This window comes from Zalophus californianus, chromosome 6, assembly GCF_009762305.2.
Source record: "Zalophus californianus isolate mZalCal1 chromosome 6, mZalCal1.pri.v2, whole genome shotgun sequence".
In the NCBI taxonomy this organism is placed as follows: domain Eukaryota; kingdom Metazoa; phylum Chordata; class Mammalia; order Carnivora; family Otariidae; genus Zalophus; species Zalophus californianus.
Genome location: NC_045600.1, coordinates 81,951,644 through 81,975,533, shown reverse-complemented (window position 1 = coordinate 81,975,533; position 23,890 = coordinate 81,951,644). Strand labels below are relative to the sequence as shown.

Genomic DNA, 23,890 nt, shown 5'->3' with positions numbered 1-23,890 from the left:
GGAGGGGAACAGCATACAGTCCAGGGTCCAAGTGTGGGTGTGTGTAGGGCACGGGCAGGTCAGATGAGCAGTGTAGTGGTTTAGCATTTGCCCTTGTTTGCGTACTAAAGTTACAGCAGTATCTTTTACTTATACAAAGAAATGCATTCTCCTGGGGACCTTGAAGCGCCTAGCCCTGTCATCTAGTTTTATTTCCATATGTTTAATAGAGGCATGACAGAGTGACGGCTGCTGGCATCCTTCCCAGATCCCTTTTACCTGGTGCCTTCTGTGCCTCCCTCCGCCTGCCCTGTGCCGAGGCTGCACAGCTGCCTCCTTCCCTGGAGCACGGCCATGGGCTAACTGGGAGCTGAACAACCTCAGATAGTACCCCCTCTCCACTCCCACCCCTCCCAACTCAACACGGGCTTGGCTCTGTGGTGCAGTGTCCCCCACGGAGCTTCCCCAGGGCTCATCCAGGCCTCAGCTGAGACCACAAACTTGCCTGGTTGTGTTTCCCTTGTCCTCGCCTGCTTCCCTCACACCGTTTCTTCTGAGAGCGCTCCCTCAATAAGTCACTTGAACAAGAATCCCTGTCTCGGGTTCTGCATCTAGACTGGCCTCAGATATGTAGGGGCAGAGGGTCGTTTTTGCTGTAGGGACACAAGCTGGTGTGAGCAACAGGACCTGTGGCCAGTGGGGGAGGGCGTGCCAGTTCTCGGTGGCCCACATTCCACCTCAGCTGGCGGCTGCAGCATGGAAATCTCAGCCCAGGGCTGATCCTCCAATGTAGAGAAGCTAGAAATTCAGATTTTTATGGGAAATACTCCTCTTTTAAATGCTGACAACTTATTTCATTTAAAAAAGTTCTGTGTAGGCAAACAAAGTTGCTACCTGCCACCCTCATCCCAAACCACAGGCAAATCTACAGAGCCTCACAGACTACAACCTCAAAATATTCTTTCCTGAGAGGTTGCAGGCCCAGCAGGGGCTGTGTCTAGGAACTTAGGAAGGTGTTGCTATGTCTGGGGCTGGCGAGATTGCTTAGGGAGACCCCCTGACAAGGCAGAGGATAGATAGCCAGGCCTCAGAACATCTGGTGTATTCTCTGAAGCAGGGGCAAGAAGTAGGTAAGGCAAACTGCTAACTTCCCACAGAATTTGGAAATACTTTAGCTTTAGAATTTGTGGTAAATTATTTTGTTAACAAAAGCTAAGATAAACAGTAAGACTTTTTTTTTTTTATTTTTTATTAACAGTAAGACTTAAGGGACCTGCTTCTCATTCCTGGTTTTGTTATTAATTATGAAGTTAGGTAAGCTGTTAGCCACTGATTCTCTGGGTTCCAAACTAGGGCATGGGTAGATCTACCCAGAAATGATTTAACAGTGAATTTTTGTTATTAAATATTGCCTTTTATTTATTATTTTTGTTAGTATTTGTGTCTTGTCCCTCTCTTTATTTTAAACTCTTTTCTATCATTTACTTTGATTTTTAGGTAGATTGCTTACAAAGACCATATAGTTGGACTTTTGTTGTTGCTGTTATGTCTTTGTTTCTTTATGTGTTCTCATTATTTCCTTATTCTTAATCTTTTAATGAGGATATTTAATTTATTCAAATTTATTATGACTACTGACAGTGTTTGGACCTTTTTTTGACATCTTATTTGGTATTTCATTGATTAGATTTATTTTGTTTTTTAAAATTTAAAATTTTTTAATTTTTTTAGAAGATTTATTTATTTGACAGCGAGAGAGGGAACACAAGCAGGGGGAGTGGGAGAGGGAGAAGCAGGCTTCCCACCGAGCAGGGAGCCCGATGTGGGGCTCGATCCCAGGACCCGGGGATCATGACCTGAGCCGAAGGCAGACACTTAACGACTGAGCCACACAGGTGCCCCTCTTTTTTTTTTTTTAAGATTATATTTATTTATTTGACAGAGAGAAAGAGAGAGAGAACACAAGCAGTTGGAGCGGCAGGCAGAGGGAGAGGGAGAAGCAGGCTCCCTGCCGAGTGGGGAGCCCGATGTGGGACTCAATCCCAGGACCCTGGGATCATGACCGAAGCCAAAGGCAGATGCTCAACCGACTGAGCCACCCAGGCGTCCCTAGATTTATTTCGTTTTCTTAACTTCACCTCCTTTTCCTCTCATGGTTAGGGGATTCAGTTCAGTGTCCTATATCTGATCTGGTGCTGCTAACCCTCATTTCTTAAAATACATTAAAATGTATATATTTTTTAACTTTAATAATACCTATTATCTAAAATCTTGTATCTTAACAAGGCAGGACCCCAGGACCACGACCCAAGCTGAAGGCAGATGCTCAACTGACTGAGCCACCCAGGCACACCATCTACTATATTCTTAAACCATACCAACCTTCTTCAAATTTCTCAAATTTGCTATAGTCTTTGGCACTTCTGTGTGTCTTTTTCTTTATGGAGTGCTAACCCATCCCCCCATCTCTGACAAATGCCTGTGCAATTGAAAGAGAGTGACTGGGGTGGAAATTATGTTTTAATTCCCCAGAACTCTTGCCCTCGGGTGGTTCTTCATAGTGGCATGTTTAATTGTGAGGACGGGATATTCTCTTGAATCTCTCTAGGATACTTAGAATTTTTAAAAGGTTTCCTTCTTTTTTTTTAAAAAAAATATTTATTTTTAAAAAGATTATTTTTTTAAAAAAAGATTTTATTTTTTATTTATTTTGAGAGAGAGAATGAGAGAGAGAGAGAGCATGAGAGGGGGGAGGGTCAGAGGGAGAAGCAGACTCCCCGCTGAGCAGGGAGCCTGATGTGGGACTTGATCCCGGGACTCCAGGATCATGACCTGAGCCGAAGGCAGTCGCTTAACCAACTGAGCCACCCAGGCGCCCAATTTATTTATTTATTTACTTGAGCGAGGTGGGGGGGGAGAGCGTGAGCACAAATGGGGGAGGGCAGAGGGAGAGGGACAAGCAGATTCCCTGCTAAGGAGGGAGCCCAATGCGGGGGCTTGATCCCAGGACCCTGGGATCATGACATGAGCCGAAGGCAGACGCTTAACTGACTGAGCCACCCAGGCACCCCAAATTTATTTTTTTAAAGTAATCTCTACACCCAACATGGGACTCAAACTCATAATCTGGAGATCAGGAATTGCATACTTTTCCCACTGAGCCAGCCAGGCGCCCCTAGAAGATTTTTTTCTATCTTGGGAATTTACACTTGCAATGAATGGCACTCCCCAAAGCCAGATGCCTCTACTGGCAAGATGAGTTTTGCATTGTATCTCAAATTACTCATATCTAAATCAGTGTTGAATGTGTGGGTTTGGTTGTAGACCCTTGGTAACCAGCCTGAGCGCTCACTGGAAAGGAGGGTGGTGAAGAACATTTTTGGTTCTATCTTAGGGAGGTAAGACTTCTACTAATATCTAGAAATTTCCCATACTAGCAAGGGTGTCTAGAAGGTGCTAGATGGAAAAACATGATACCATCTACTACATATTACATATAATTTCCCTCTGTGGCAGAATAGTGCATGAAACATTTACATTTCTGTTGAATTTAATCTGACATGCTCTTTTATTTCCAGTGTCATTAAAAAAGAATTCCATTCAAACAAAAATTTAAAATTTATCGACCAAATATTTAGTCATTGATTCCACTTTTTGGTGACTCATTATTTCTCATTTAGATCATACAGTATTTTATCCCTTTTATTTAGGAAAAATTAATTGGAGTTTCTTTTTTGTGACTAAATATTATTTTTTTAAATGATGTATAATAACCCTCATATGCCAACTCACAAGTATATTTAAAATGTTTATTACTATATCATATCCTTGTATGGATATACTACAATCTATTCACTTTTCCTTGTTTTTAGACATTTGGATTTTTCGCAATTATTCTTTACTATAAATGACATAGCAAAAACATGAGTCAGTGTTCTGGGTTGCAAGAAACAGAGATGGACTTCGATGAAAAAAAAAACAACAAAATAAATGTATTGGGAGAGTTGGATAGCCCACAGACTTGGTGAGAAGTTTGACAGATATCAAGGTACCCAGAAACATGCCTTATAGAAACTCCCTAGAAACAGGCTGGTTAAGGGCTGCATCATAGCCACCAGACACCCCCACTAGATGATCACTGCTGCTACCCTGACTGCTACCAACACTGGGTCCCCAAGGTTACTGCTGTCACCATTAATTACTGTCCCACTTCCCCTGCAGCTTTGTATCTCTCTCTTTCCCTCAAGAGTCAAAGTCCAGGGTGTTGACTTCTGCCTGGCTAATTCTAAGTCATTTGCTTGTCTTCTTGATGGCAGTGGGTGGGCAAAGAGGTGTCTGGTGGGGACCTGTCTCCTACTAAGGCTCATACAGTGTTTGGTTTCACTGAAACAGGAAGGGAGATTGGATGTTGGGGTCAGGGGGAGACATGTAGTTATTGCTGCGTAAATTTTTACATGTATCTCTTCTGGTTACCGCCTAGGGATTGATTCCTGGTATTAGAGTCATGAAACCAATGTGTATGAAATTCTTAAGCTTCCTTGCCCTCCATTTGTCCCTTTATTCTTAGTGTTTTCATGATTCTTCTGTCCTTGTATTACACGTTTCTCTGGGTGACCTCTTCCATTCCCATGGTTCAAGGGTTTGAGCCACTGTAGATATGTGGGTGAGTCCAAAATACTTATTTCCAATCTAGGTCTCTATCTTGAACTTCAGACAAATATATTTAACTACCTAACATAATCTGTGGATATCCTAGGGACATCTGTGAATATCAAAAGGTCCCAAACAGAATTTGTCATTTTCCTCCTTGAGCCCTATTATAGTATTCCCTCATTTGGTCAATATGACCACTATACCCCTAGTTCTCAAAGTCCAGATTTTGGTTTTTATCTTTGATCCTCACTCCTCCTTTCACTCTTCCATCAAATTATCTCCGGATTCTGCAAATTCTACTTCCTAAATATCTCTGGAATCTGTCCTGTGTTCTGTATTCCTTAGTTTAGGTGCTCATCACTTTAGTTCTAGATTATGGCTTTGGTTTCTCTTTTGTTTTAAAAAAAGATTTATTTGAGAGAGAGAGTGCACACATGTGCATGTGAGTGGGGGGAGGGGCAGAAGGAGAGAGAGAGAGAGAGAGAGAGAGAGAGAGAATCCTTCAGCTCGATCCCAGGACCCTGAGACCATGACCTGAGCCCAAATCAAGACTGGCTGCCCAACCGACCGAGCCACCCAGGTGCCTGGGCTTTTGCATCTTAACTGGGTTTGCTGCCTCCAGTCTTGCACTCACTAGCTGCAGTTTTAAAAATTTATTTATTTTAGAGACAGAGAAAGAGAGAGAGCATGCATGTGTGCGCAGTGGGAGGAGTAGAGGCAAGAGGGACAAGCAGATTCTGTGCTAAGCACAGAGCCCACATGGCACTCGATCCCACAACCCTGAGACCACGACCTGAGCCGAAATCAAGAAAGAGTTGGATGATTAACCAACTGAGCCACCCAGGCGCCCCACCAGCTCCAGTTTTAAAATGCATAGACAATCATGTTTTTTCCTTGATTAAGATGTGATGAAGATTGGTTATTTCCTCCAGGAAGCCTTCTCCAACCACTTTGTCTCTCTGCTCCTTCCTGTCCACAAAGGTTAGCTGACCCTTCCTGGTCCCCATGGCACCTTGGGCTCACCAGCACTCTTCATACCTTGTTAAAATCTTTGCTGCAAAAAGACTGAGAACTCCTTGAGGGCAGAGCTTATGAGATTCATATTGAGTCACCAGTGCCCAGTGTAATGCCTATGCACAGTGGGTGCTCAGTATAAGATTTTTGAATGAATGTTCTGAATGGGTTTTAACCCATTATGAAACAAGTGGTAGTTGAATAAGGAGTTAGATGACCAGTTAAACTTATGAAACCCAAACAACTGCATTTATAGACCCTATGTTACCTTTCAGGGACAAATCTTGGAAATACCATGTCCATTATAGGGTAAACATGATTTCTTCTTCAATGTATCACAAACCACTTTTTCAAAGTGGAGAAAGGAGAATGCTGTAAGAACTAGACTGTGAGGCCAAGAGATTTATTCCACAGAGGAAAAGACCTACAAAATATAGGATATACTTTATACAGATTTGGCAGATAATGAAACCATAAACTATTTAATTTTTTTCTTTCACTATCCTAATGTTAATTTTGTGGGTTTTTTTTTTTTTTTAGGTATTGTTTTGGTGTGTGTGTGTGTGATGAGCATTGATGTAGCAGTCTGAAAGGTGTATTTTGGAAAACCAGCATGGGAATGACCTGGTGACCCTTGTTTCCTCTTAGGGCCATCAGTCTGGCTGGCTGGTCCCAGGAGAAGGTTACACACTTGCGATCACCCAGCACCAGCAGCTTGCTGAAATTGACTCAAAGCTCCAAGAACTTTCTGCAGCCTCACCAACAACTTCCAGCTTTTCTCCAAGACTTGAAAACCAGAGTGATCAGGTAGATTTAATTTAAGAGCATACAGACTGTTCAGGTTTGTGTGCTAAAGCTAGTTCACAGAATTTGACAATCTGCTTGTTAACTAAAGAGTTTCTTCCCAAATGTTTTTTCCATGACTACAAATGCAGTGATAGTAATAGTGAAGTATGTGTATTGCGTGTATTTTTCTTTGCTGACTTCACTTCCTCTTCATGTTTCTTTCAGTTGGTAATTTGCTGGGAGGGGTCACTTAGGAAATATTTATTTTCATGTTATTATGTCTTTCTGATTTAAGCTAATTCTTGATCATGATCAGGAGACAGGATAGGGAAGAAAACTGGTAAAGCACTCTTTTGTCCTGTGAGAGCCTTATTTCTCTTCATTTCTCTGGGGTTCTAGGTATCAGCAATGGCAACTGCTTGTCCCTTACACTGCCAGATTCTTCTTTTAATTTAACAGGGAGGCTCATTACGTTGATGGCTTCTCTCTTATGAGGATTTTGAAATGAATGTGTTTCCTCTCTTGCTAGCTCTCTCAAATATTTTTTTACAATTTTCTGTGTAGAAAAACAGAAGAGTAACGGCAGCTTTGTAAAAGTAAAATTCTGTTTTTCTCCCCTCAGTGCTTCATGAGATCTAGCTTGGGGTCAGGTAGTAGTTTTCACCCAAAGAGAAAATGGCTGGTCTTTTGTTATTCTACCTCTACCAGTTTTGTAGGCATTTTACCAAATCAATTTCTGTACAGTCTTAGATGCATGTGACTTTTTTGGTCCTAAAAAAGATTTAAAAATAAATGTTCTATAGGTAATAATTCTGCTTTATAGCGAGTCTCGAAGCCATCGATTGAAGGTTGGGGATCTGGCTTTGGGCCATTTGAAACTGCTTCAAGGGAAAAGAGGAGTGTTAAGATGTTCCAAAGAAAGTTTGGTCACTGGCAGAACCTTCATGGAGCCGTGTTGGCTTCCTTAGCTTATGTTCGCAAGGGCCAGGCACAGCTGCTTCTGAGCCCTTTATACAGCAGGGGTGGTGGTAGTGGAAACCACTCATTTCTGGATCGGGATAAGAGTTCTTGGAAAACAGAATCAGAATCTCTGGCCCCACCCAAATGTACCCCAGGACTTTGACACTAGTTATGCCACTCGTTTATTTACGTTACTGGGTGTCATTTCCCAAAAGCAGGAATCCAGGATGGGGAAATAAAATTGTTCAGGGATACTCTTTGTTCTTTTTGTGTTACAACTGATTTTGTTGTTGTTATTGTTAATTGGATTTCAAGGGTGGTTGAGATCTCAAAGCTGAGTAATGATCCTATAGATAGAAAATACCTTTTTCATAGCAGTCAAATGTTATTCTTTAAGGGGAGACTGAGAATTTAGAGATTTGTTTAGCCGTTAGGGCTTAACTAAAGTGACTGTGGTAAGATTCTGTCATTGTCATTTAAATCACATTTTCAGAGTTCACATTTATAGTTCAGAAAAATATTTAAAAAATACTAAAAGGGAAAACCAGTATAGTACTTGATTGTCACATACTGAGATTATATGTTTTTATGTGAAACAACATATGGTTAGAGAGAAAAGAGAAAACTGCATTTTGGGACTCCCACTGGATGCAGAAACAGAAATGTAACATCATAGTTGATGAAAAGAATTAATTAATGGTTCTTGCATGCAAAAAAAAAAAATGTCTTTTGAGCTTTTGTTCAATTTCCCCTTGGCATTTCCTCATTTCTAACTAAAACCAGCATTGCACACTGAATTTTCAAGCCAGAAATGCTAACATGGCAAATTATTTTGCAGATATTATTTTTGGATTGGAATCCTTTTTGGATAAATATACTGAAAAGTATCTTGGTTCAACCTTGCATATCTGTGCAGTTGATGAATGGGCTCCAATCTGTTGCTGAACCACAAATATTCGTAGTGTATATTCACATTATTTTTATTTTTAACCCTTCTGCAAATCATTAACTCATCAGTAATTTTTCCTCCATGCTCCTTATGAAAGAATGTCTTTCAAGTGGAATATGAATTTCTGTTTTTCAGCAGTTGATTCTGCAATATTAATCAAGCGCTCACTGTGTAGGAATTGTAGGGCACTGACAGACAAGGCAGGTGAATGTAGAACTGTGGAGTCAAAAAGCCTCACTTCGAGTTCTGACTCCTCCGTTGACTAGCCCTGAGGCCTCGGGCATTAATTAGAAGCACCCAGAACCCTAGTTTCCTTGTCTATACAGTAATAATAATACCATTCTTTAGGGCTCTTTTAAAGGGTGTTTGAGTTGATTTGTGTAAAGTGCTAAGCACCGTGTCTGACACAAAACTCAACCAATGATGTTACTATAATAATAATGTGACTTAAGGAACACCTTTCCTTTCCTTTTATACACATGTGGTACAAGACGAAATAGGTGAGCACAATAGAAAGCTAGAGAAGCAAAGTGCTGTGGTGCTTCCAGGGAGAGAGAAAGCACATCCAGAAGGAATATCAAGAAAGTCCAGTTCCACAAGAGAGGGACCAGAGGAGGATGAGGAACTAGTGAATGAGGCAGAAGGGGCCAGAGGCGCAGAGAAGAGCGCCATTATACAGCACGAGGTTGAGAATTGGTGGCCTGCAGGGCAAATATGATTCACACATGGGTTTCCTTTAGCCCACATAGGGCTTACAATTTTTTTTTTAGCTGACATTTCAGAATTGGGTGAATTCCTATAAATGTCTACATTTCTAGTTTTTCTTGGGAAAGTAGAGAATCTGGCAACCTGAAACCTGAATCCTTGCTTGGCAAATTACAGGATTGCTCTGAATAGCAACTGCTGCTTTCTGTGGAGCACAGATTCTCCCATTTGCCACAGTATTCATGACTCCATATCGTATTGCAGGCCCCGAGGCCTCCTGCATGCATTTGGGTCACTTACCCAGTCCCTGCGCAGGCTGTCAAAACATCGTTGAATGCCTGCTTGTTTTGTCGGAGATGCTGTGGTGGCTGACATCAAGTGTCAGATTGGCATGTGGCTTCATTTCCAACCTTTAAGCAGCTTGTAGCATCCTGGAGGATAGTTGCTGAGTGACCATACGGTGAAAGAAGTATCACAATATGGAAACCGATCTTAGGAAAGTATAGAAAGGGTGTACTGGCGGGGAAGGGCACAGAGAAAGGAAAGGTTATTTGCTGAAGGCATGATATTTAAAAAATTCCTTTGGAGATTTTGTTTTGTTTTGTTTTTATTTTGGTCAAGAAAACAGTTTCCCAAACAAGTTGAAACGTGTAGACTTTCTGACTTAATGGACTATGGCAATTATAAGGGGCTAAGCGGGTAGGCGCGTGAGCCCAGGATGATAAACGTACTCGAGTCAGAATAATTTGAGAGGCTCCAGAGATGTGACTCAGGGATTAAGGAAGTTGTTGTGAAAGGAGCAGTTAAGAAATCTTTTTTTTCCTTTTGGGCTTGCTGATTAGGATACTCTCAGAGGATACCTTGGCCTGGCTCTTTAGTTTATGGCAATATTTTAAAAGCAGAATTTGGCTTTTATGTATCTGATTTCCTTAGTGTAAGACAAAGCATGTGGTCACATTCAGAAGGAAGAATGGCTTATTACTACTATTGCTATAATGTGAATAATATCACGTGGGTGCCGTTTTTACATCTGGTTTTTATTTTCATTTCATCTTAGCAAAAGAGAACTAATTGAAGCAATTTTTTCCTTAAGCTCTGTGGTTTAACTGTGCATACCTTTGCATATCCATCCCCTAACCCTCCAACAAATCAGTTAGTTCTTTCCTCATATTGTAAATCCCACCATAAAATTGAGTGATGTTCTATAATTTAGTCACCATATTTCTTATTTGTGTCTTAGATTCCAGCTTTCTCTTGAAATATCCAAGGTATAGGAGTTATGTGGGTATTTAGTTTCTTAAGTCCTTAGCAACTGGATTCAATAATAAATTCTATTCCATTTGGCTCTTGTAAAGAAGTGTAATTTATTCATGTCTCATGCAATCAGTCATACTAAATCTAGAATTCCAGTTCTATGGTTAGATTTTTTTTTTTTCTGGTTGGGAGAGGGTCTTCACATTGTCCTCATCGAAAAGAGGCATTTCTTTGTTCTTAAACCAGCTGGTTAAACGGAACATAAAGGTCTCCCTTAATTTGATTTATTTATTTTTTTGCTTTTAAAATGTTGATTCAGTTGTATGCATTTTGGTAAGACCAACAAAAAATTAACAAACATTTGATTGATGGAAATTGTAGTTGTATTCATCTTTTTTCTTACCAAGAGCATGCTGTTGCTGACAGCAACAATTAACTGTTTTTTGTGTCTCTTCCTATTTCACCATTAGCTAAAGTTGAGGAAATAGAAAATGTTGTTTGACATGTAATCCTGGAAGATGTATCACTGTTGAGTCCAGGGTTTTGCAGAGTCCTGATGATGGCCAACTAGTCTACTTGACGTCAGATTACTCAATACCCTAGATGAGGGCAGGAATCTGGGAATTTTTTATGTATGCTAATCACAAGCACAGAAATCTTACTGACCATTGGCTCATATCCAAAAACTCTATAAGTATGCTCTAAGAGCATGGATTTTTGGGTTGAGGAATAAACAAGAAGTTGTTTTGAAGGTCATTGCTAACCTGTCAGACATTCCCAAATAAATCTGGGGAATTCTTCTTGCCTCTTATGTTTTACAGATTACTTTTAAGTTTGTATTTATATTTCTTTATTTTTCTATGTTAAGTGTCCTGTGTATTCAGGGTTTCTTTTGTTTCATTCTAAAATGGTAAAAACAATTTGGCCGTAAGATTTTTTTCCCCTGCTTCTCGTACTGCCAGGCAAATGACCCATCTGATGACAGAAAATAGCAGTGGCCTTTGGAAAAATATAGCTTTTGTTTGAAAACATGGGGCAAGTTGGCTTTATTTAGGCAGGTTTGTATTTTCCTGTTTAGTTAGCTTCAGAGAACCCTGTTGGCTCAGTCAACACCAGAGATATTTTTCTAAGGTTGAACTTAGAATCCCTTGGCAGTCAATTAGTCAAATCAACGAATAGCTGTTGACCTCAGGACCAGTTCTCTTCTTGTGGCTCCTTGGGTATTCCATGCATATCACAGAGAGCTTTTGCTGAACTCAATTTTACTTTCATTGAATAAAAGCATTCCTGTATGCCTTGGAAACACAGTAACCAACCATATGGGTGGTCAGAGAATCTGCTCAAACATTACCACCATAGGAAATCAAGATATTTCCTGAGGAGCATAAAAACAGATAGCACTGGTTGGCACTTCGATGTGACAGTAGAAACTCTCTTGGTACCACAGAGCTTCTTGAATATGCCAGGGGGAAATATTTGCCAGAATCGATGATTACCTTTTTTTTGCTCCCCCTTGGCCTCTCTTTCCTTGCATGCTGTCCTTCAAATATTGGAACTATATGGTTATGCTATCAGACCATGACTGAGGAAGGATGTACATATCCTTGGGTCCAGCTGTAGAGAATTACAGACTCATAGGCTATGAGAGTTGGAAGAAAGTTCTTTCAGAAGATATTGAGACCCAGAAAGAGAAAGTAACTTGCTTTAAAGTATAACTGGTTACACCAGTAGAACTAGGGCTAACATCTAACCTTTGGGCCAATACCTTTGGGGACAGAGAGTCACATTGTCAGAGCAGAGCAGAAAGAGCCTTGGGAGAATAATAGTTCTGTTTTCCTAAAAATAAAATATGACTTCTACTTATGAAATTAATACCTGGGTATTATAGAAAATTGAGGAAATATAAAAAACATCTAAGAAAAATTAGATGAAAGAATCAAGATTTTTACCACCAAGTTGAATTTCCTCCCAGTCTACTTCTCTACAAACACACACACACACACACACAGAGAGAGAGAGAGAGAGAGAGAGAGAGAGAGAGAGAGTCTACCAGTTAAAGTTTTGGGCAAGAAAGAGAAAACATCCAGCTTGGATTTTGAAGATAAGTAAATGAAGGAACTATTAATAGATTTAAAGGAGCCAGTAAGGGATGTTGGGACACCTAGGGACTAGCAACAGTGGGTAGGGGAAAGAGAAAGTGTATCGGAGCTCAGGGAGAGCTAGAGCCGTGGGAGAAGAACCAGCCATCCAAAATTGTAATCATAGAAGGCGTGGGCAAAGGATTTACCAATCTTCCCCCCTTGGGCGCGAGAATTTGAGCTGTAGTTAACTTCCTCACTGTTTCCCTGGCAGTCTGATGAAAGTTGGAATGTTAACAATGTTACAAAGCAACTTTGCTTATGCTAAAAATGACCTGGGATTGGGAGAATTATGACAACTTGGTGGGGAAGCCATACCTTAGGTCTCTTTAAGTGCAGTGATTCTTGAGACTGGCATGTCCCTTGCCAGGACCCTGTGGGGGTGTGCCTGTGGCATCATTTCAAGAGGTGATATTCTTTTTTTTTAAAGATTGTATTCATTTATTTGACAGAGAGAGACACAGTGAGAGAGGGCACACTAGCAGGGGGAATGGGAGAGGGAGAAGCAGGCTTCCCGCCAAGCAGGGAGCCTGATGTGGGGCTTGATCTCAGGACCCTGGGACCATGACCCAAGCCAAAGGCAGGCGCTTAATGACTGAGCCACCCAGCTGCCCCAAGAGGTGATGTTCTTATGAGATAGGAAGCTTTTAAGCTAGGGTAGCTTCCTTGCCCCTTGTACCTGAACTGCCATGGCATGGACTGCAGCAGAAACTCTCCTTGAGGAGAGGTTCCTGACAGTGCTCTGCTGTGTTTCCTGTCCTATGTTCTTCTCAGTACATTTCTCTCCACGTGTGGCTCTGTCTTTGAGCATGAATATTCAATGAATCTAAGAAAACTCTACTGATGGGCACCTGATGGGATATATTGCTGCCAAAACCATCATGCCAGAGCAGGGAGGAGAAGGGGAAAAATATTGCAAGCTCTCTCTTTTCCCTCCCTCCAGTCTCTTGCCACATTGATTAAATCTAACCACAAGACAGAGGTCAAGAAGAAGGAGTCCCATTGTCCTAGCTTGTGTCAGATGTTTCCCATAGTTTGTTAGTTTATCATTCTCATGTTGAAGGATATTCACCTGTACACATAAAGCTGCTATGAACATGTGTGCACAAGGCTTCAGTCATATATTTTCATTTCTCTTGGATATAGATTCACAGGAGGGGAATTGCTGGGTCATAGAATGGACAACATTGAACTTTTCAAGAAGCTACCAAACAATTTTCCAAAGTGGTTGTACCATTGCATACTTCCACCAGTAACACCTGAGAATTCCTCTTGGTCCACACTTTTCTAACATTTGGTGTTAACAAATTTTTTTCATCTGGGTCAGTTTAGTGGCTGTATAGTGATATCTGATTGTGATTTTAACTTACATTTCCCTGATGACTTAATGTTGCTAGGACTTCTTCATGTGCTTGTTTGCCATTCACATATCTTTTATGAAGTATCTATTCAAGTCATTTTAAAGCTAGATTTTTTTTAGTATTTATTATTTATTTTATTATTGAATTGTATGAATTGTTTACATATTATGGATACAAGTACTTTGACCGGTTTGTGTGTTAGATTACTTTACTCTCAGTCTGTGGATTGCCTTAGTGGTGGCTTTGAATAAGCAAAATTTAATATATTGATGAAGTCTGATTTAGAACTGTTTTTCTTTCTCTGTCTTTTCTTTGCCTACTCAAAGATTTAAAAAAAATCATAGTTGTAGATTATTAAAATGCTGTCCTTTTTAAAAAAGATTTCCATTTAAAAATGAAATCCAATTTGGATATTTTTCATCTCACTATATTTTATAGACTAAATATTTGTGTCCCTTCAAAATTTATATGTTGAAATCTAATCCCCAGTGTGATGGTATTTGGAGGTCAGGACTTTGGGATGTGGTTAGATCATGAGGGTAGGGCCCTCATGAACAGGATTAGTGCCCTTATAAAAAAGACCCCGAGAGTTCCTTTGTCCCTTCTGCCACGTGAGGACCCAGCAAAGAAGATGGTCGTCTAGGAACCAGGAAGCAGCCCTTTACCAGATACCAAGTCTGCCAGTGCATTGATCTTGGATTCCCAAGCCCCCAGAACTATGTTTCTGTTGTTTAGAAGCCACCCAGTATGTGGTCTTCTGAAATAGCAACTCAGAAAGACTAACACACTGTGTATCCAACTTCAGAGTAGGGATATCTTTATGTAATTTCATGAGATCCTGTTTGCTTAAAGCTGCAGAGGGACCTTTATACCATCTTTTCCACATGCTTCCCTAACATTAGGTTTCTTTCTTAAAAAAATTCCTGATAATAATTCACCCTCTGGATGCTTCTAGAGATTGAAGCTACCAGAAGTGAGTCCCCTTTTGGGGAATACAAAATGTAAAAGAATTGCTTCTTGAAATTAAAATACTCTTTCAGTAGTCTCCTCATTAGAATTTTATACAATATAAATTTCATTGACACATTAGTGTGATAAGAGTTCTGAGACCCAAATCACAGTTGACCTTTGAACAATGTGGGGGTGAGGGGCACTGACACCCACTCCCCCAATGCAGTTGAAAATGTGTACATTACTTTTGACTTCCCGTAAGCTTAACTGCTGATAGTGCAGTGTTGACCAGAAGCTTTACCAATACACAGAGTCAATTAACATATTTTGAATGCTGTATGGATCATATACTGTATTCTTACAATAAAGAAAAGTGGAGGAAAGGAAATCATAAGGAAGAGAAAGTACATTTATGGTACTCTATTTGTTGAAAGGTAATCTGCATGAAAGTGGACTCAGCAGCTCACATTCATGCTGTTTAAGGGTCAGCTGTACAGTCTATGGACCAGTGTCCATACGGCTTCAGGATCAGTCACAATCCCTGTCTGAGCAGCAGCAGTGTGGTAAATGCAATGAGGAACATGTGGCATGATCAAGGTAACTGCCCTTCCTAAGTATGTCAGGGAACATTTCATAGGGGAAATACACTTGTGCTCAAACAGAGTAGGAGCGTTCATGAGAAGCTGGAGAAAAGAGGCATGGAGAGGTGGAGAACTAGGAGGAATGAATATTGCCCTGCCTTTGGGTCTGAGACCCAGGCAGTGGGAGATGAGACTGGAGAGCTAGCCCACGCACAGCTCAGGAATGGGTGAGGACTTTGCACCTTGCTCTGCGGCTTCTCTGCAGAGGCTGGAGTGCATGGGGAGACTGTGGCTCTCAGATCAGTGAAGAGGCCCAAGCAGTAGCTTATGGTGACAGTTCTCAAATTTTCAAGTACTTGTGCTTCAGGCTGTCAGTCCCCCACTGAGTCGGAATGTCCATGGGGAGGGGGGCTTTGAAGATTTTCCCAGGCTCTGTGGGTGGGTCTGAAGCACCCTGGGTTTTGAAAACCACTGGTTCAGGGCAATGATGAGGGAGTGAGAAAGAGAGAAGGGCCTTGATTAAGAGGTAGTAGAAAATGAGATGGCGACTCCTCTTGGCGACCAACCGTCTGTAAGGCGTGAGAATGTGGGAGAATTCTGGTTTGAGCAACTTCAGACATGACATCGATGTCAGGCATCTGCATGGTAACACGGAGTAGGAGATCTGTGGGAGAAAATTGGGAAGTTTAGCTATAGATATAAGGCCAACTTACTGTCAAGAAATACCTATTTTTATCACCTAGAAATATATTAACTTTGGGGGGTTATGGTTCCGTCCATTCAAATATTGCTGATAATAGTGAAATACTTTCACATATTCTTTTCAAAGGACATATTTCACTCACATTTGTTAGGCACTAAGATTTGTTGCATGCCGACTATGTAGTGTGATGACTTTTAGGCTAGATATTATTATCATTCTGCAGATGATGAAACTGAAGTTCAGAGAGGTTAATTGATTTCCCTAAGACCACCTTAGTCAGGAACCAGGTAGAGCTAGGATTCAAAACTCTTGACTTTGCCAAGCCCAGTTTGCTCTTGAACCTCGGTCTCTCATAGCAGGAATGGGCAGGATTTTTTTCTTGTCATTCATATATGATAAATGTGGAGTCCAGAGAAAGTGTGATTTGCCCATGGTCTTAAGCCGGTAAGTACAGAGTGGGGACGAGAGCCCAGGTGCTGCTTCCTGGCCACTGCTGTTTTCACTCGAACTTCTTGCTTTCCAGATGACTGAGTTTATTTTCCACTTGTTTCATGTACCATTGGACCTTTCCCTCTCAAATAGGAAGAGTTTAGAGAATTATGAATATCATTTTGAAGGAAAGAAATATTGTCTGAGAAGCAAAACCAACTTTCAAAACTCAGTTGCTTTGGAGCAGTGTACGATGGTACATTTCCAGCCTGTGCATGAATTTTTCTTTTTTTTTTAAATTAGGAACCTGACCTTCGTGATGATGATAGAAATATGGAAATAACTCCAGGAGAAAAGGTGCTTCGGAACACCAAAGAGCAACGGGATCAGCAAAACCGGCTGAGAGAGATAGATGACAAGCTGAGGAAGCTGAAGGAAAATGTGGTAAGTTTTTTTTTAATTTCAAGTTTAACTGTCACAAATGATTATTTTAAAAAAAGCTTCCAGTTTCCTTGGACTGTTTTATGACTGGTTTTATATTTGTTAAGTCCGTCAAGAAAACTTACATGGGGATTTGTCTGTGAGAATTTGAATAAAAATATGATTCACAGAACTTAAAGTAATACACCTACTTTATGTGATATAATAAACCTGTGAAATACTACCTGAGGTCACAATAATGATCCATATGCCTACTATTCTGTGCCTGACAGTGACATAAATTTTTTTTAATGGAAAAAATTGGTAGTTATTCTCCATAAAAATCATCTTTATGTATTGAACTTACAGCTTAAATACTCCCACTTTTTGTTCATAATTCATAATATATTGTTAGTTTTAATACGTTCTAAATCCTTCTTGTGCCTAGCCCATGTTTTAAGAGCTAGTCGTGTAAAAACATATTGCTGATGAGAGAAAGCTCTTCAATCAACTAAATTGTGAGCTGGTTGATGTTCTGAAAGGCTCCATAATATTATGATTTCCCAGCTACCCAGAGGATGCTTCCAACAGGATACTTGGCTTTTCCCTAAAATGAAACATGAAAAGGCTCAACTTGTGACTCTCCCTACATCCTCTCTCCGAGGGCTGGTCTCATCCCAATTGCCAGCAGCACCTACTTTCTGTCTCCTACTAAATCCTATTATCTTGGGTGATCTTCAAGCCTCACTAAGTTTTAACCAGTATGGCCAATTTGCTGTTGTGTCTTTCCACCGTTCTTTATGACTCTGAAAATCTTCTCTCTTTTGTCCTTGCATGTATCACCCTATGTCAGCATTGTCACCTCCTGTCTAGCCACTTAAACCTGGTCAGTCTCTTCTCTCATTATTCCATTTTATATGCTGTTGCATGGGTGTAAGGATCAGGTAAGTGATTTTGATTAAATTCTGATCTCCTTAGAGCTCTCCCAGAGTGTCCCTGATCCTGACGATGATTTTTCACCTCTTCTGCTCATGTGCAGCTGAATTGCTCTTAACCATTCGCCAACCGTGGACAGCCCCTCTGACTCGGAGCCTAGAGGATAGGCAGGTCTGCCTCATGAGAGCCAGGCAGCAGATCGAAGGGGGAATGAATGCATTGTGCTTCTCTTTATCATTCATTTTTGTTTACTTTTCATGGGAAATGAAATGGGAATTATATTTCAGGGACACCTCCATTTTTATTTTCTGAGGGATTTTTTTTCTCCTTGAGGCTGTTGATACAGGGAAGAAGTAGAGGAAGTTAGAATGGTTAGGGAGCGTAAAGAGGCTCTTGGCCGATAGTTGTGGTGGATTGCAAACTTGATATGGTAAATAAAATGTTTGTGGCTTGACTGGTTTTGAAAACCGTTGGCACTTCTCATCCCATACCTACCAATCCAAGGCAGGCAAAGCCTGTCATTCTCCATAATTCAGCTCTCCTGATTTCTGACCACTTGTCATATGCCTTGGATGTATATCCATTATTTTCTGCCATGTCTCTACTATTATTTAATTTTTGACTCAAAACCTGGATCCTTTAGGAAAACTTGTTTTCTTTTCCAGTGTCATGTGAAAGTTGGCTAGACTTATAGAGATATGATAAATATCAAGAGTTGGTTGTTATCTAAGTGGAAAAGAATAATACATAAGTAGAGAAGAGCAACTATTGTGTGCCTACAGGGGCAGGCACTGTTCCAAGTACATTATAACTTACTATGTAGTGTTTATTAGCACTCTGTGAGGTAAACACTACTATCCTCACTCTCCAGATGAGGAAATAGAGGTTGAGTAACATCCTCAAGCATATGTAGCTACTAAGTGGAAAAGAGAGGATCCAAATGATCAGCTTTTAACAATTATCTTGTTTTACAGTCAACACTTGGAGAAACTGGTATGATAAAGGCATATGAATGTTGATCTGTATCATCTTTATGTTTTAATTGCTTAGCGTTTCATAATATCCTGTGGATCACATTGTTTACCACGTGTGTGTACTTTTTAGGGAAGATACAATGTCTGTTCTAGGTTCTTTGTGGATGGGGGATCTGGAGACCTGAGTCCTTGTTTCAAGGTTGTCAGTGGCCTGATCTGTCACCTTGATAAGTCACTTAGTCTCTTAGAGCCTTGGTTTTCCTACCTTAAAATCAAGGGAGTAGGGCTAGATGACCTCTTTCCTTTTGCCTGTGATTGTTGACATATTTTTGGTGAAAAATGATGTTATTGGTAGTATCTAAAGCTTAGTGTATATGCTTGCCAAACGTTTGGCATTAATTGGTTTAAATATTTATGGAAAGTTACTTTTGGAAGTTCAGTAAAACTTTTTAGGGGAATGTGAGATTGTCTTCCATATATAGAAAAAGGTTAGCGGGCTACCTATAGACCAAAGAATATGTTTTCTGAATGATAGCTTCTGGAAATGGCTAATTTTGTAGTTTTGTCTTATTCTTCCTATTACAAGGGAATATTGTTTCAAGATCACTGATTTGAGTGAAAGCAGTAATCTGTGGCCATTGAACTGGTGATTTAGGGATAAAATTCATACTCAGTTTTAGGGATGCACTGGGGAAGGAGTGAAGGAAGGGGCAGTGTAGGAGCCCTGGGAATAGTCCTGGAACCACCCGAATCCCAGGATTGATTTGTTGGTAAAAGCTGGAAAAGTGACTTAATTCTGTGTTCCAGATGGTGGGCTGAGGCTGTGAATGCACATTTGCTTTGGTCAAGATTGATGGAGGAAGTGGGATCCAGTTTAGTCTGAAGGTGGTAATGGTATTGCTGGTGTCAGTGGATCCAGCTCTTAGGAGCTAGAGAAGGTAGGCACAGTGAAATGAGGTTGAGGCTCACAAGTTTAGTATGAACTTCAGTGGGCAGACAGGAGTCCTGAATACCAGCTGCATCAGTAGAGGAAGGATTAGCCGTGGCTGCTAGAAGCTGCATATGTGAAACAAATCTTTAGGATTTGCTCACTATGAGTCAGCAATGGGATGTAGCAGTTATGCTGCCTATTATGGGAGAGGTGAGCAAAATGGATCTATGGGTTGTAGAGTGACAAGGATGAGGAAGAGATTTAAAACCAGGTCCTGTGAAGGATTGTTTGTATTTATGGGACTGAGTATATTTATTTCGCTTGGTGAAGAAGAGGGGTGTGTGTGTGTGTGTGTGTGTGTGTGTGTGTGTGTGTGTGTGTGTGTGTGTGTGTGTGTGTGTGTGTTGTGGGGAAAGGGGATGGTTTGGTAGAAAATCACACAATATCCACTTCCCAAAGATATCTAAAGGACTACTATTTGAAGTTTTAGTTTTAATCTTTGATAGCTTAGGAAAAAACATGGTAATTGGGAGGCCATGAAGAGACAGAGTTCTGGTAAATATTAAGGAAGAGTTACCATGATTTGAGTGGGATTGATCTGTCTGGGGCAAGGTTTTCAAGGCTGGAGAGAGTAGAGAGGGCTTAAATATCAAAAAGGTGGCTGAACGGTGTGGGTCACCTCCAGCACAAGCTGGCCGCTTGCGTACGGCAAGTGCGTGGAGGTGCTGTGCGCACGTGGGGGCAGGATTTGTGCTGAGCCACTCATCTCTTGCCCGGTTGGTTCCCATGGGCTTAGGAGTATTGGCTTTGACCATGGATAAGAGCTCCTCTGTCAGGCTAACTACTTGTACGGCGATAATTTGAGATGATAGAATCAAGAGAAAATGGAAAATAGCTGTATTCATAGAATAGGCAACACAAGACAGACCCCACCGATGACCTCTCCATCATTTGCCATATGGTGGGCTCTGGTACCTGTCCCCTGATTTCCTCTCTAGCTCAGAGATTCCCTTTCTGTTGTTTTAGGTGCTCTACAGGCCTCTCTGCCCCTTCACTCTTTGAAACCCACTCTGCTTTATATTTCCTCCCTGGTTTATAGTTCCGCTATGTAAGCTTCTATACATGGGACATAGTGGTTAAGGGCCAGACACTGGAGCAACCTGTATGGTTTGAATCTCAACTCTGTACTTCCTAGCTGTGTGACCTTGGACAGGTCCCTTGACCTCTCTGTGCTTTAGTTCCTTGACTGGTAGAATGGGATAGTTATAATTAATACCTACCTCATAGTCTCTTATGAAGATTAAATTAGTTAACATATGTGTAAAGTGCTTCAAACAGGGTTTGGCACATTTTAAGTGCTTTGCAAATGTTTATTACTAGTATTTTTATTATTAACTTTAGTAAGGTGGTGTTGACATTTGCTTGTTTCTATGATAATGAGGGGAGGTTATAGCAGAGAGGATGAGATTGAAGATGGTGGGGTACCACTTAGAAAAGAATCAAGATGCCCCTTTTCTGACTCAGGATGAAAGGAGAAAAGGATGGGCCCAGAAAGGCAGGTTTGGAGCTGAAGAGAAAGTGAGAGAGGTCATGCCTGCATGCTCTCTGGTCTGTAAATTAGAGTTGAAACCATACAACTGATCGGAATGAGAGGGCAGAGTGGGGATGGGACCTTGAAGCAGGGTGGGGAAGGGTTGGAGTAGACGCTGTGAGGAAGAGAGAAGAGCAGTGGTGAACCATGAAGACAGCCCCGCTGAGGTTGGAACCCTAGCTAGCACAGGGAGCCAGCCCGCGGGGCTGGGGGTCTTCTCTGACAGCCCTCAGCAGTCCACCAAGAATGGAGGAAATGGGTCCGGAGTGGAGGCGGCGGTGAGGAGAGGCTGAATGATTGCAATGCAAGACCAAGGAAGCGAGGGAATTGGTGGTACCTGTGACACCATACCTGAAATGGAGAAAGGAGACAGCTGTAATATGGCTGCCTCAGCTATCAGCGGGGACCTCTTTGCCCTTCTTCACCCTGGTTTCATAACTTATTATTGTAAACGTAGAGTAGAATGGCAGACAGCTATCAAAATATGAGGTAGATCTATATATACTGGAAAGATGTCTGTGATAATAGTATTCAGGAAAAAGAGCCTGTTGCTTAAGACAATGGTATGATTCCATTTTTATTTTAAAAAATCATAGAAAAATCCTGGGACAACATATAACAAATGCTAAGCAGTGATTACTTTTAGTAGGGATAGGATGGATGGGAAGGTGAAAAAAGGAAATTCACTTTTTATAACATAGACTATTTAAAGGGCAAAGTGTGTTGGGATTATGGATGCTTTTTATACCATTTATACCATTTCACATACTTTTCTCTATATCCAGAATTTCCGTAATACGTATTTGTTGCATTTGTAAACAGAATCAATATTTCAAAATATGTAAAGCATTGATATATATGAAGGGTCATTACTTAATTGTCTTCATGCATTTAGAAAAATAGAGTGAGTCATCATAAAGAATTATGTTCAGCCTTAGCAGTAATTAAAATTCATATTCAGGGGCACCTGGGTGGCTCAGTGAGTTGGGCGTCTGCCTTCAGCTCAGGTCATGATCCCAGGGTCCTGGGATCGAGCCCCCCAAGTTGGGTTCCTGGCTCAGTGGGGAGTCTGCTTCTCCCCCACCTTCTGGCCTTCCCTGCTGCTTTTGCTCTCTCTTTCTCTCAAGTAAATAAATAAAATCTTTAAAAAACAATAAAATAAAATTCATATTCAAATAATCTTTAGGCACTGTATACATCTATCAGACCAGCAAAAATAATGATAAATACAATATAATTATATGATAGTGGGAGTGGTGTGGAAATGGAGACAGCAATATTTGAACATTATCAAAATATTAGCTATTTATTTTTTATAATGAAGGAACATTTTTTTAATTAAAAAACTTAAAAAAATTTTAAATTCCAGGGTAGTTAACATACAGTGTAATATCAGTTTCAGGTGTACACTATAGTGATTCAGTACTTCCGTACATCACTCAGTGCTCATCACAAGTGCACTCCTTCATCCCCTTCACCTGTTTCCCCCATCCCCCACACCTCCCCTCTGGTTACCACCAGTTTGTTGTTGATAATTAAGAACCTGTTTCTTGGGGTGCCTGGGTGGCTCAGTCTGTTGAGCGTCTGCCTTTTGCTCAGGTCATGGATCCCAGGGTCCTGGGATTGGGCCCCCCATCAGGCTCTCTGCTCAGGGGTGAGTCGGCTTCTCCCTCTCCCTCTGAGATCTTTCTCACTTTCTCTCTCTCTCAAATAAGTAAATAAAATCTAAAAAAAAAAAGAATCTGTTTCTTGGTTTGTCTCTCTCTCTCTCTTTTTCCCTTGCTTATTTGTTTTGTTTCTTAAATGCCACATATAATTGAAATCATATGGTATTTGTCTTTCTCTGACTGACTTATATCACTTAGCATTTTACTCTCTAGCTCCGTCCATGTTGTTGCAAATGGCAAGATTTCATTCTCTTTTTATGGCTGAATAATATTCCATTGTGTATATTTATACCACATCTTCCTTATCCACTCATCTATTGATACCCACTTGGATTGCTTCCATAATTTGGCTATTGTGAATAATGCTGCTATAAACATAGGGGTGCATGTGTCCCTTTGAATTAGTGTTTTTGTATTTTTTTGGCAAATACCCAGTTGTTGGTAGCTTTTTAAATTGGATTTTTTTTCCGCTGAAAAGCAACTGGTCAATTGTTGACCTGTGACATTATATTTATTTTTGACCTGTACAATTCCACTTTTAGGAATATTTACAAAGAAATAACAGCCAAGGGGAACCAAACTGAACAAAGTAAGAAACAACTTAAATGCTCTCAAATAGAGTATCAAAGAAATTTATACATAGTTTTACCCATTTAACACCATGGTGGTATAATAAAAATGACAAGTATGTGGATTTTGTCAACAAAGGACTTTTAGTTGGAAATGAGTGATCTAAAACAAAAAGGTAAAAATTCTAGATAGATTATAAGTATCAACTATAACTATGTAATATAAATATATGTATATACTGACAACAATCTGAAGGGAAATAGACTGTGAATGGTAATAGCTTAGTTCTATTATTTTCCACTTTCTATTAAATTACCTATATTCCTGAAGAAAGGGAT

The 23,890-nt window shown here is 40.5% G+C and overlaps 1 protein-coding gene across 4 annotated transcripts in view; it reads left to right on the top strand.

Annotated features, from left to right (window-relative positions):
• FSIP1 (fibrous sheath interacting protein 1) overlaps window positions 1-23,890 on the top strand; it is a 209,992-nt gene that overhangs the window by 51,269 nt on the left and 134,833 nt on the right. For all 4 annotated transcript variants that reach the window (XM_027569380.1, XM_027569381.1, XM_027569377.1 and 1 more), the window contains 2 exons: window positions 6,295-6,453; window positions 16,767-16,907. In XM_027569380.1, coding sequence (XP_027425181.1) covers window positions 6,295-6,453; window positions 16,767-16,907 — 300 coding nt within the window. The remainder of the gene's footprint in view (window positions 1-6,294; window positions 6,454-16,766; window positions 16,908-23,890) is intronic.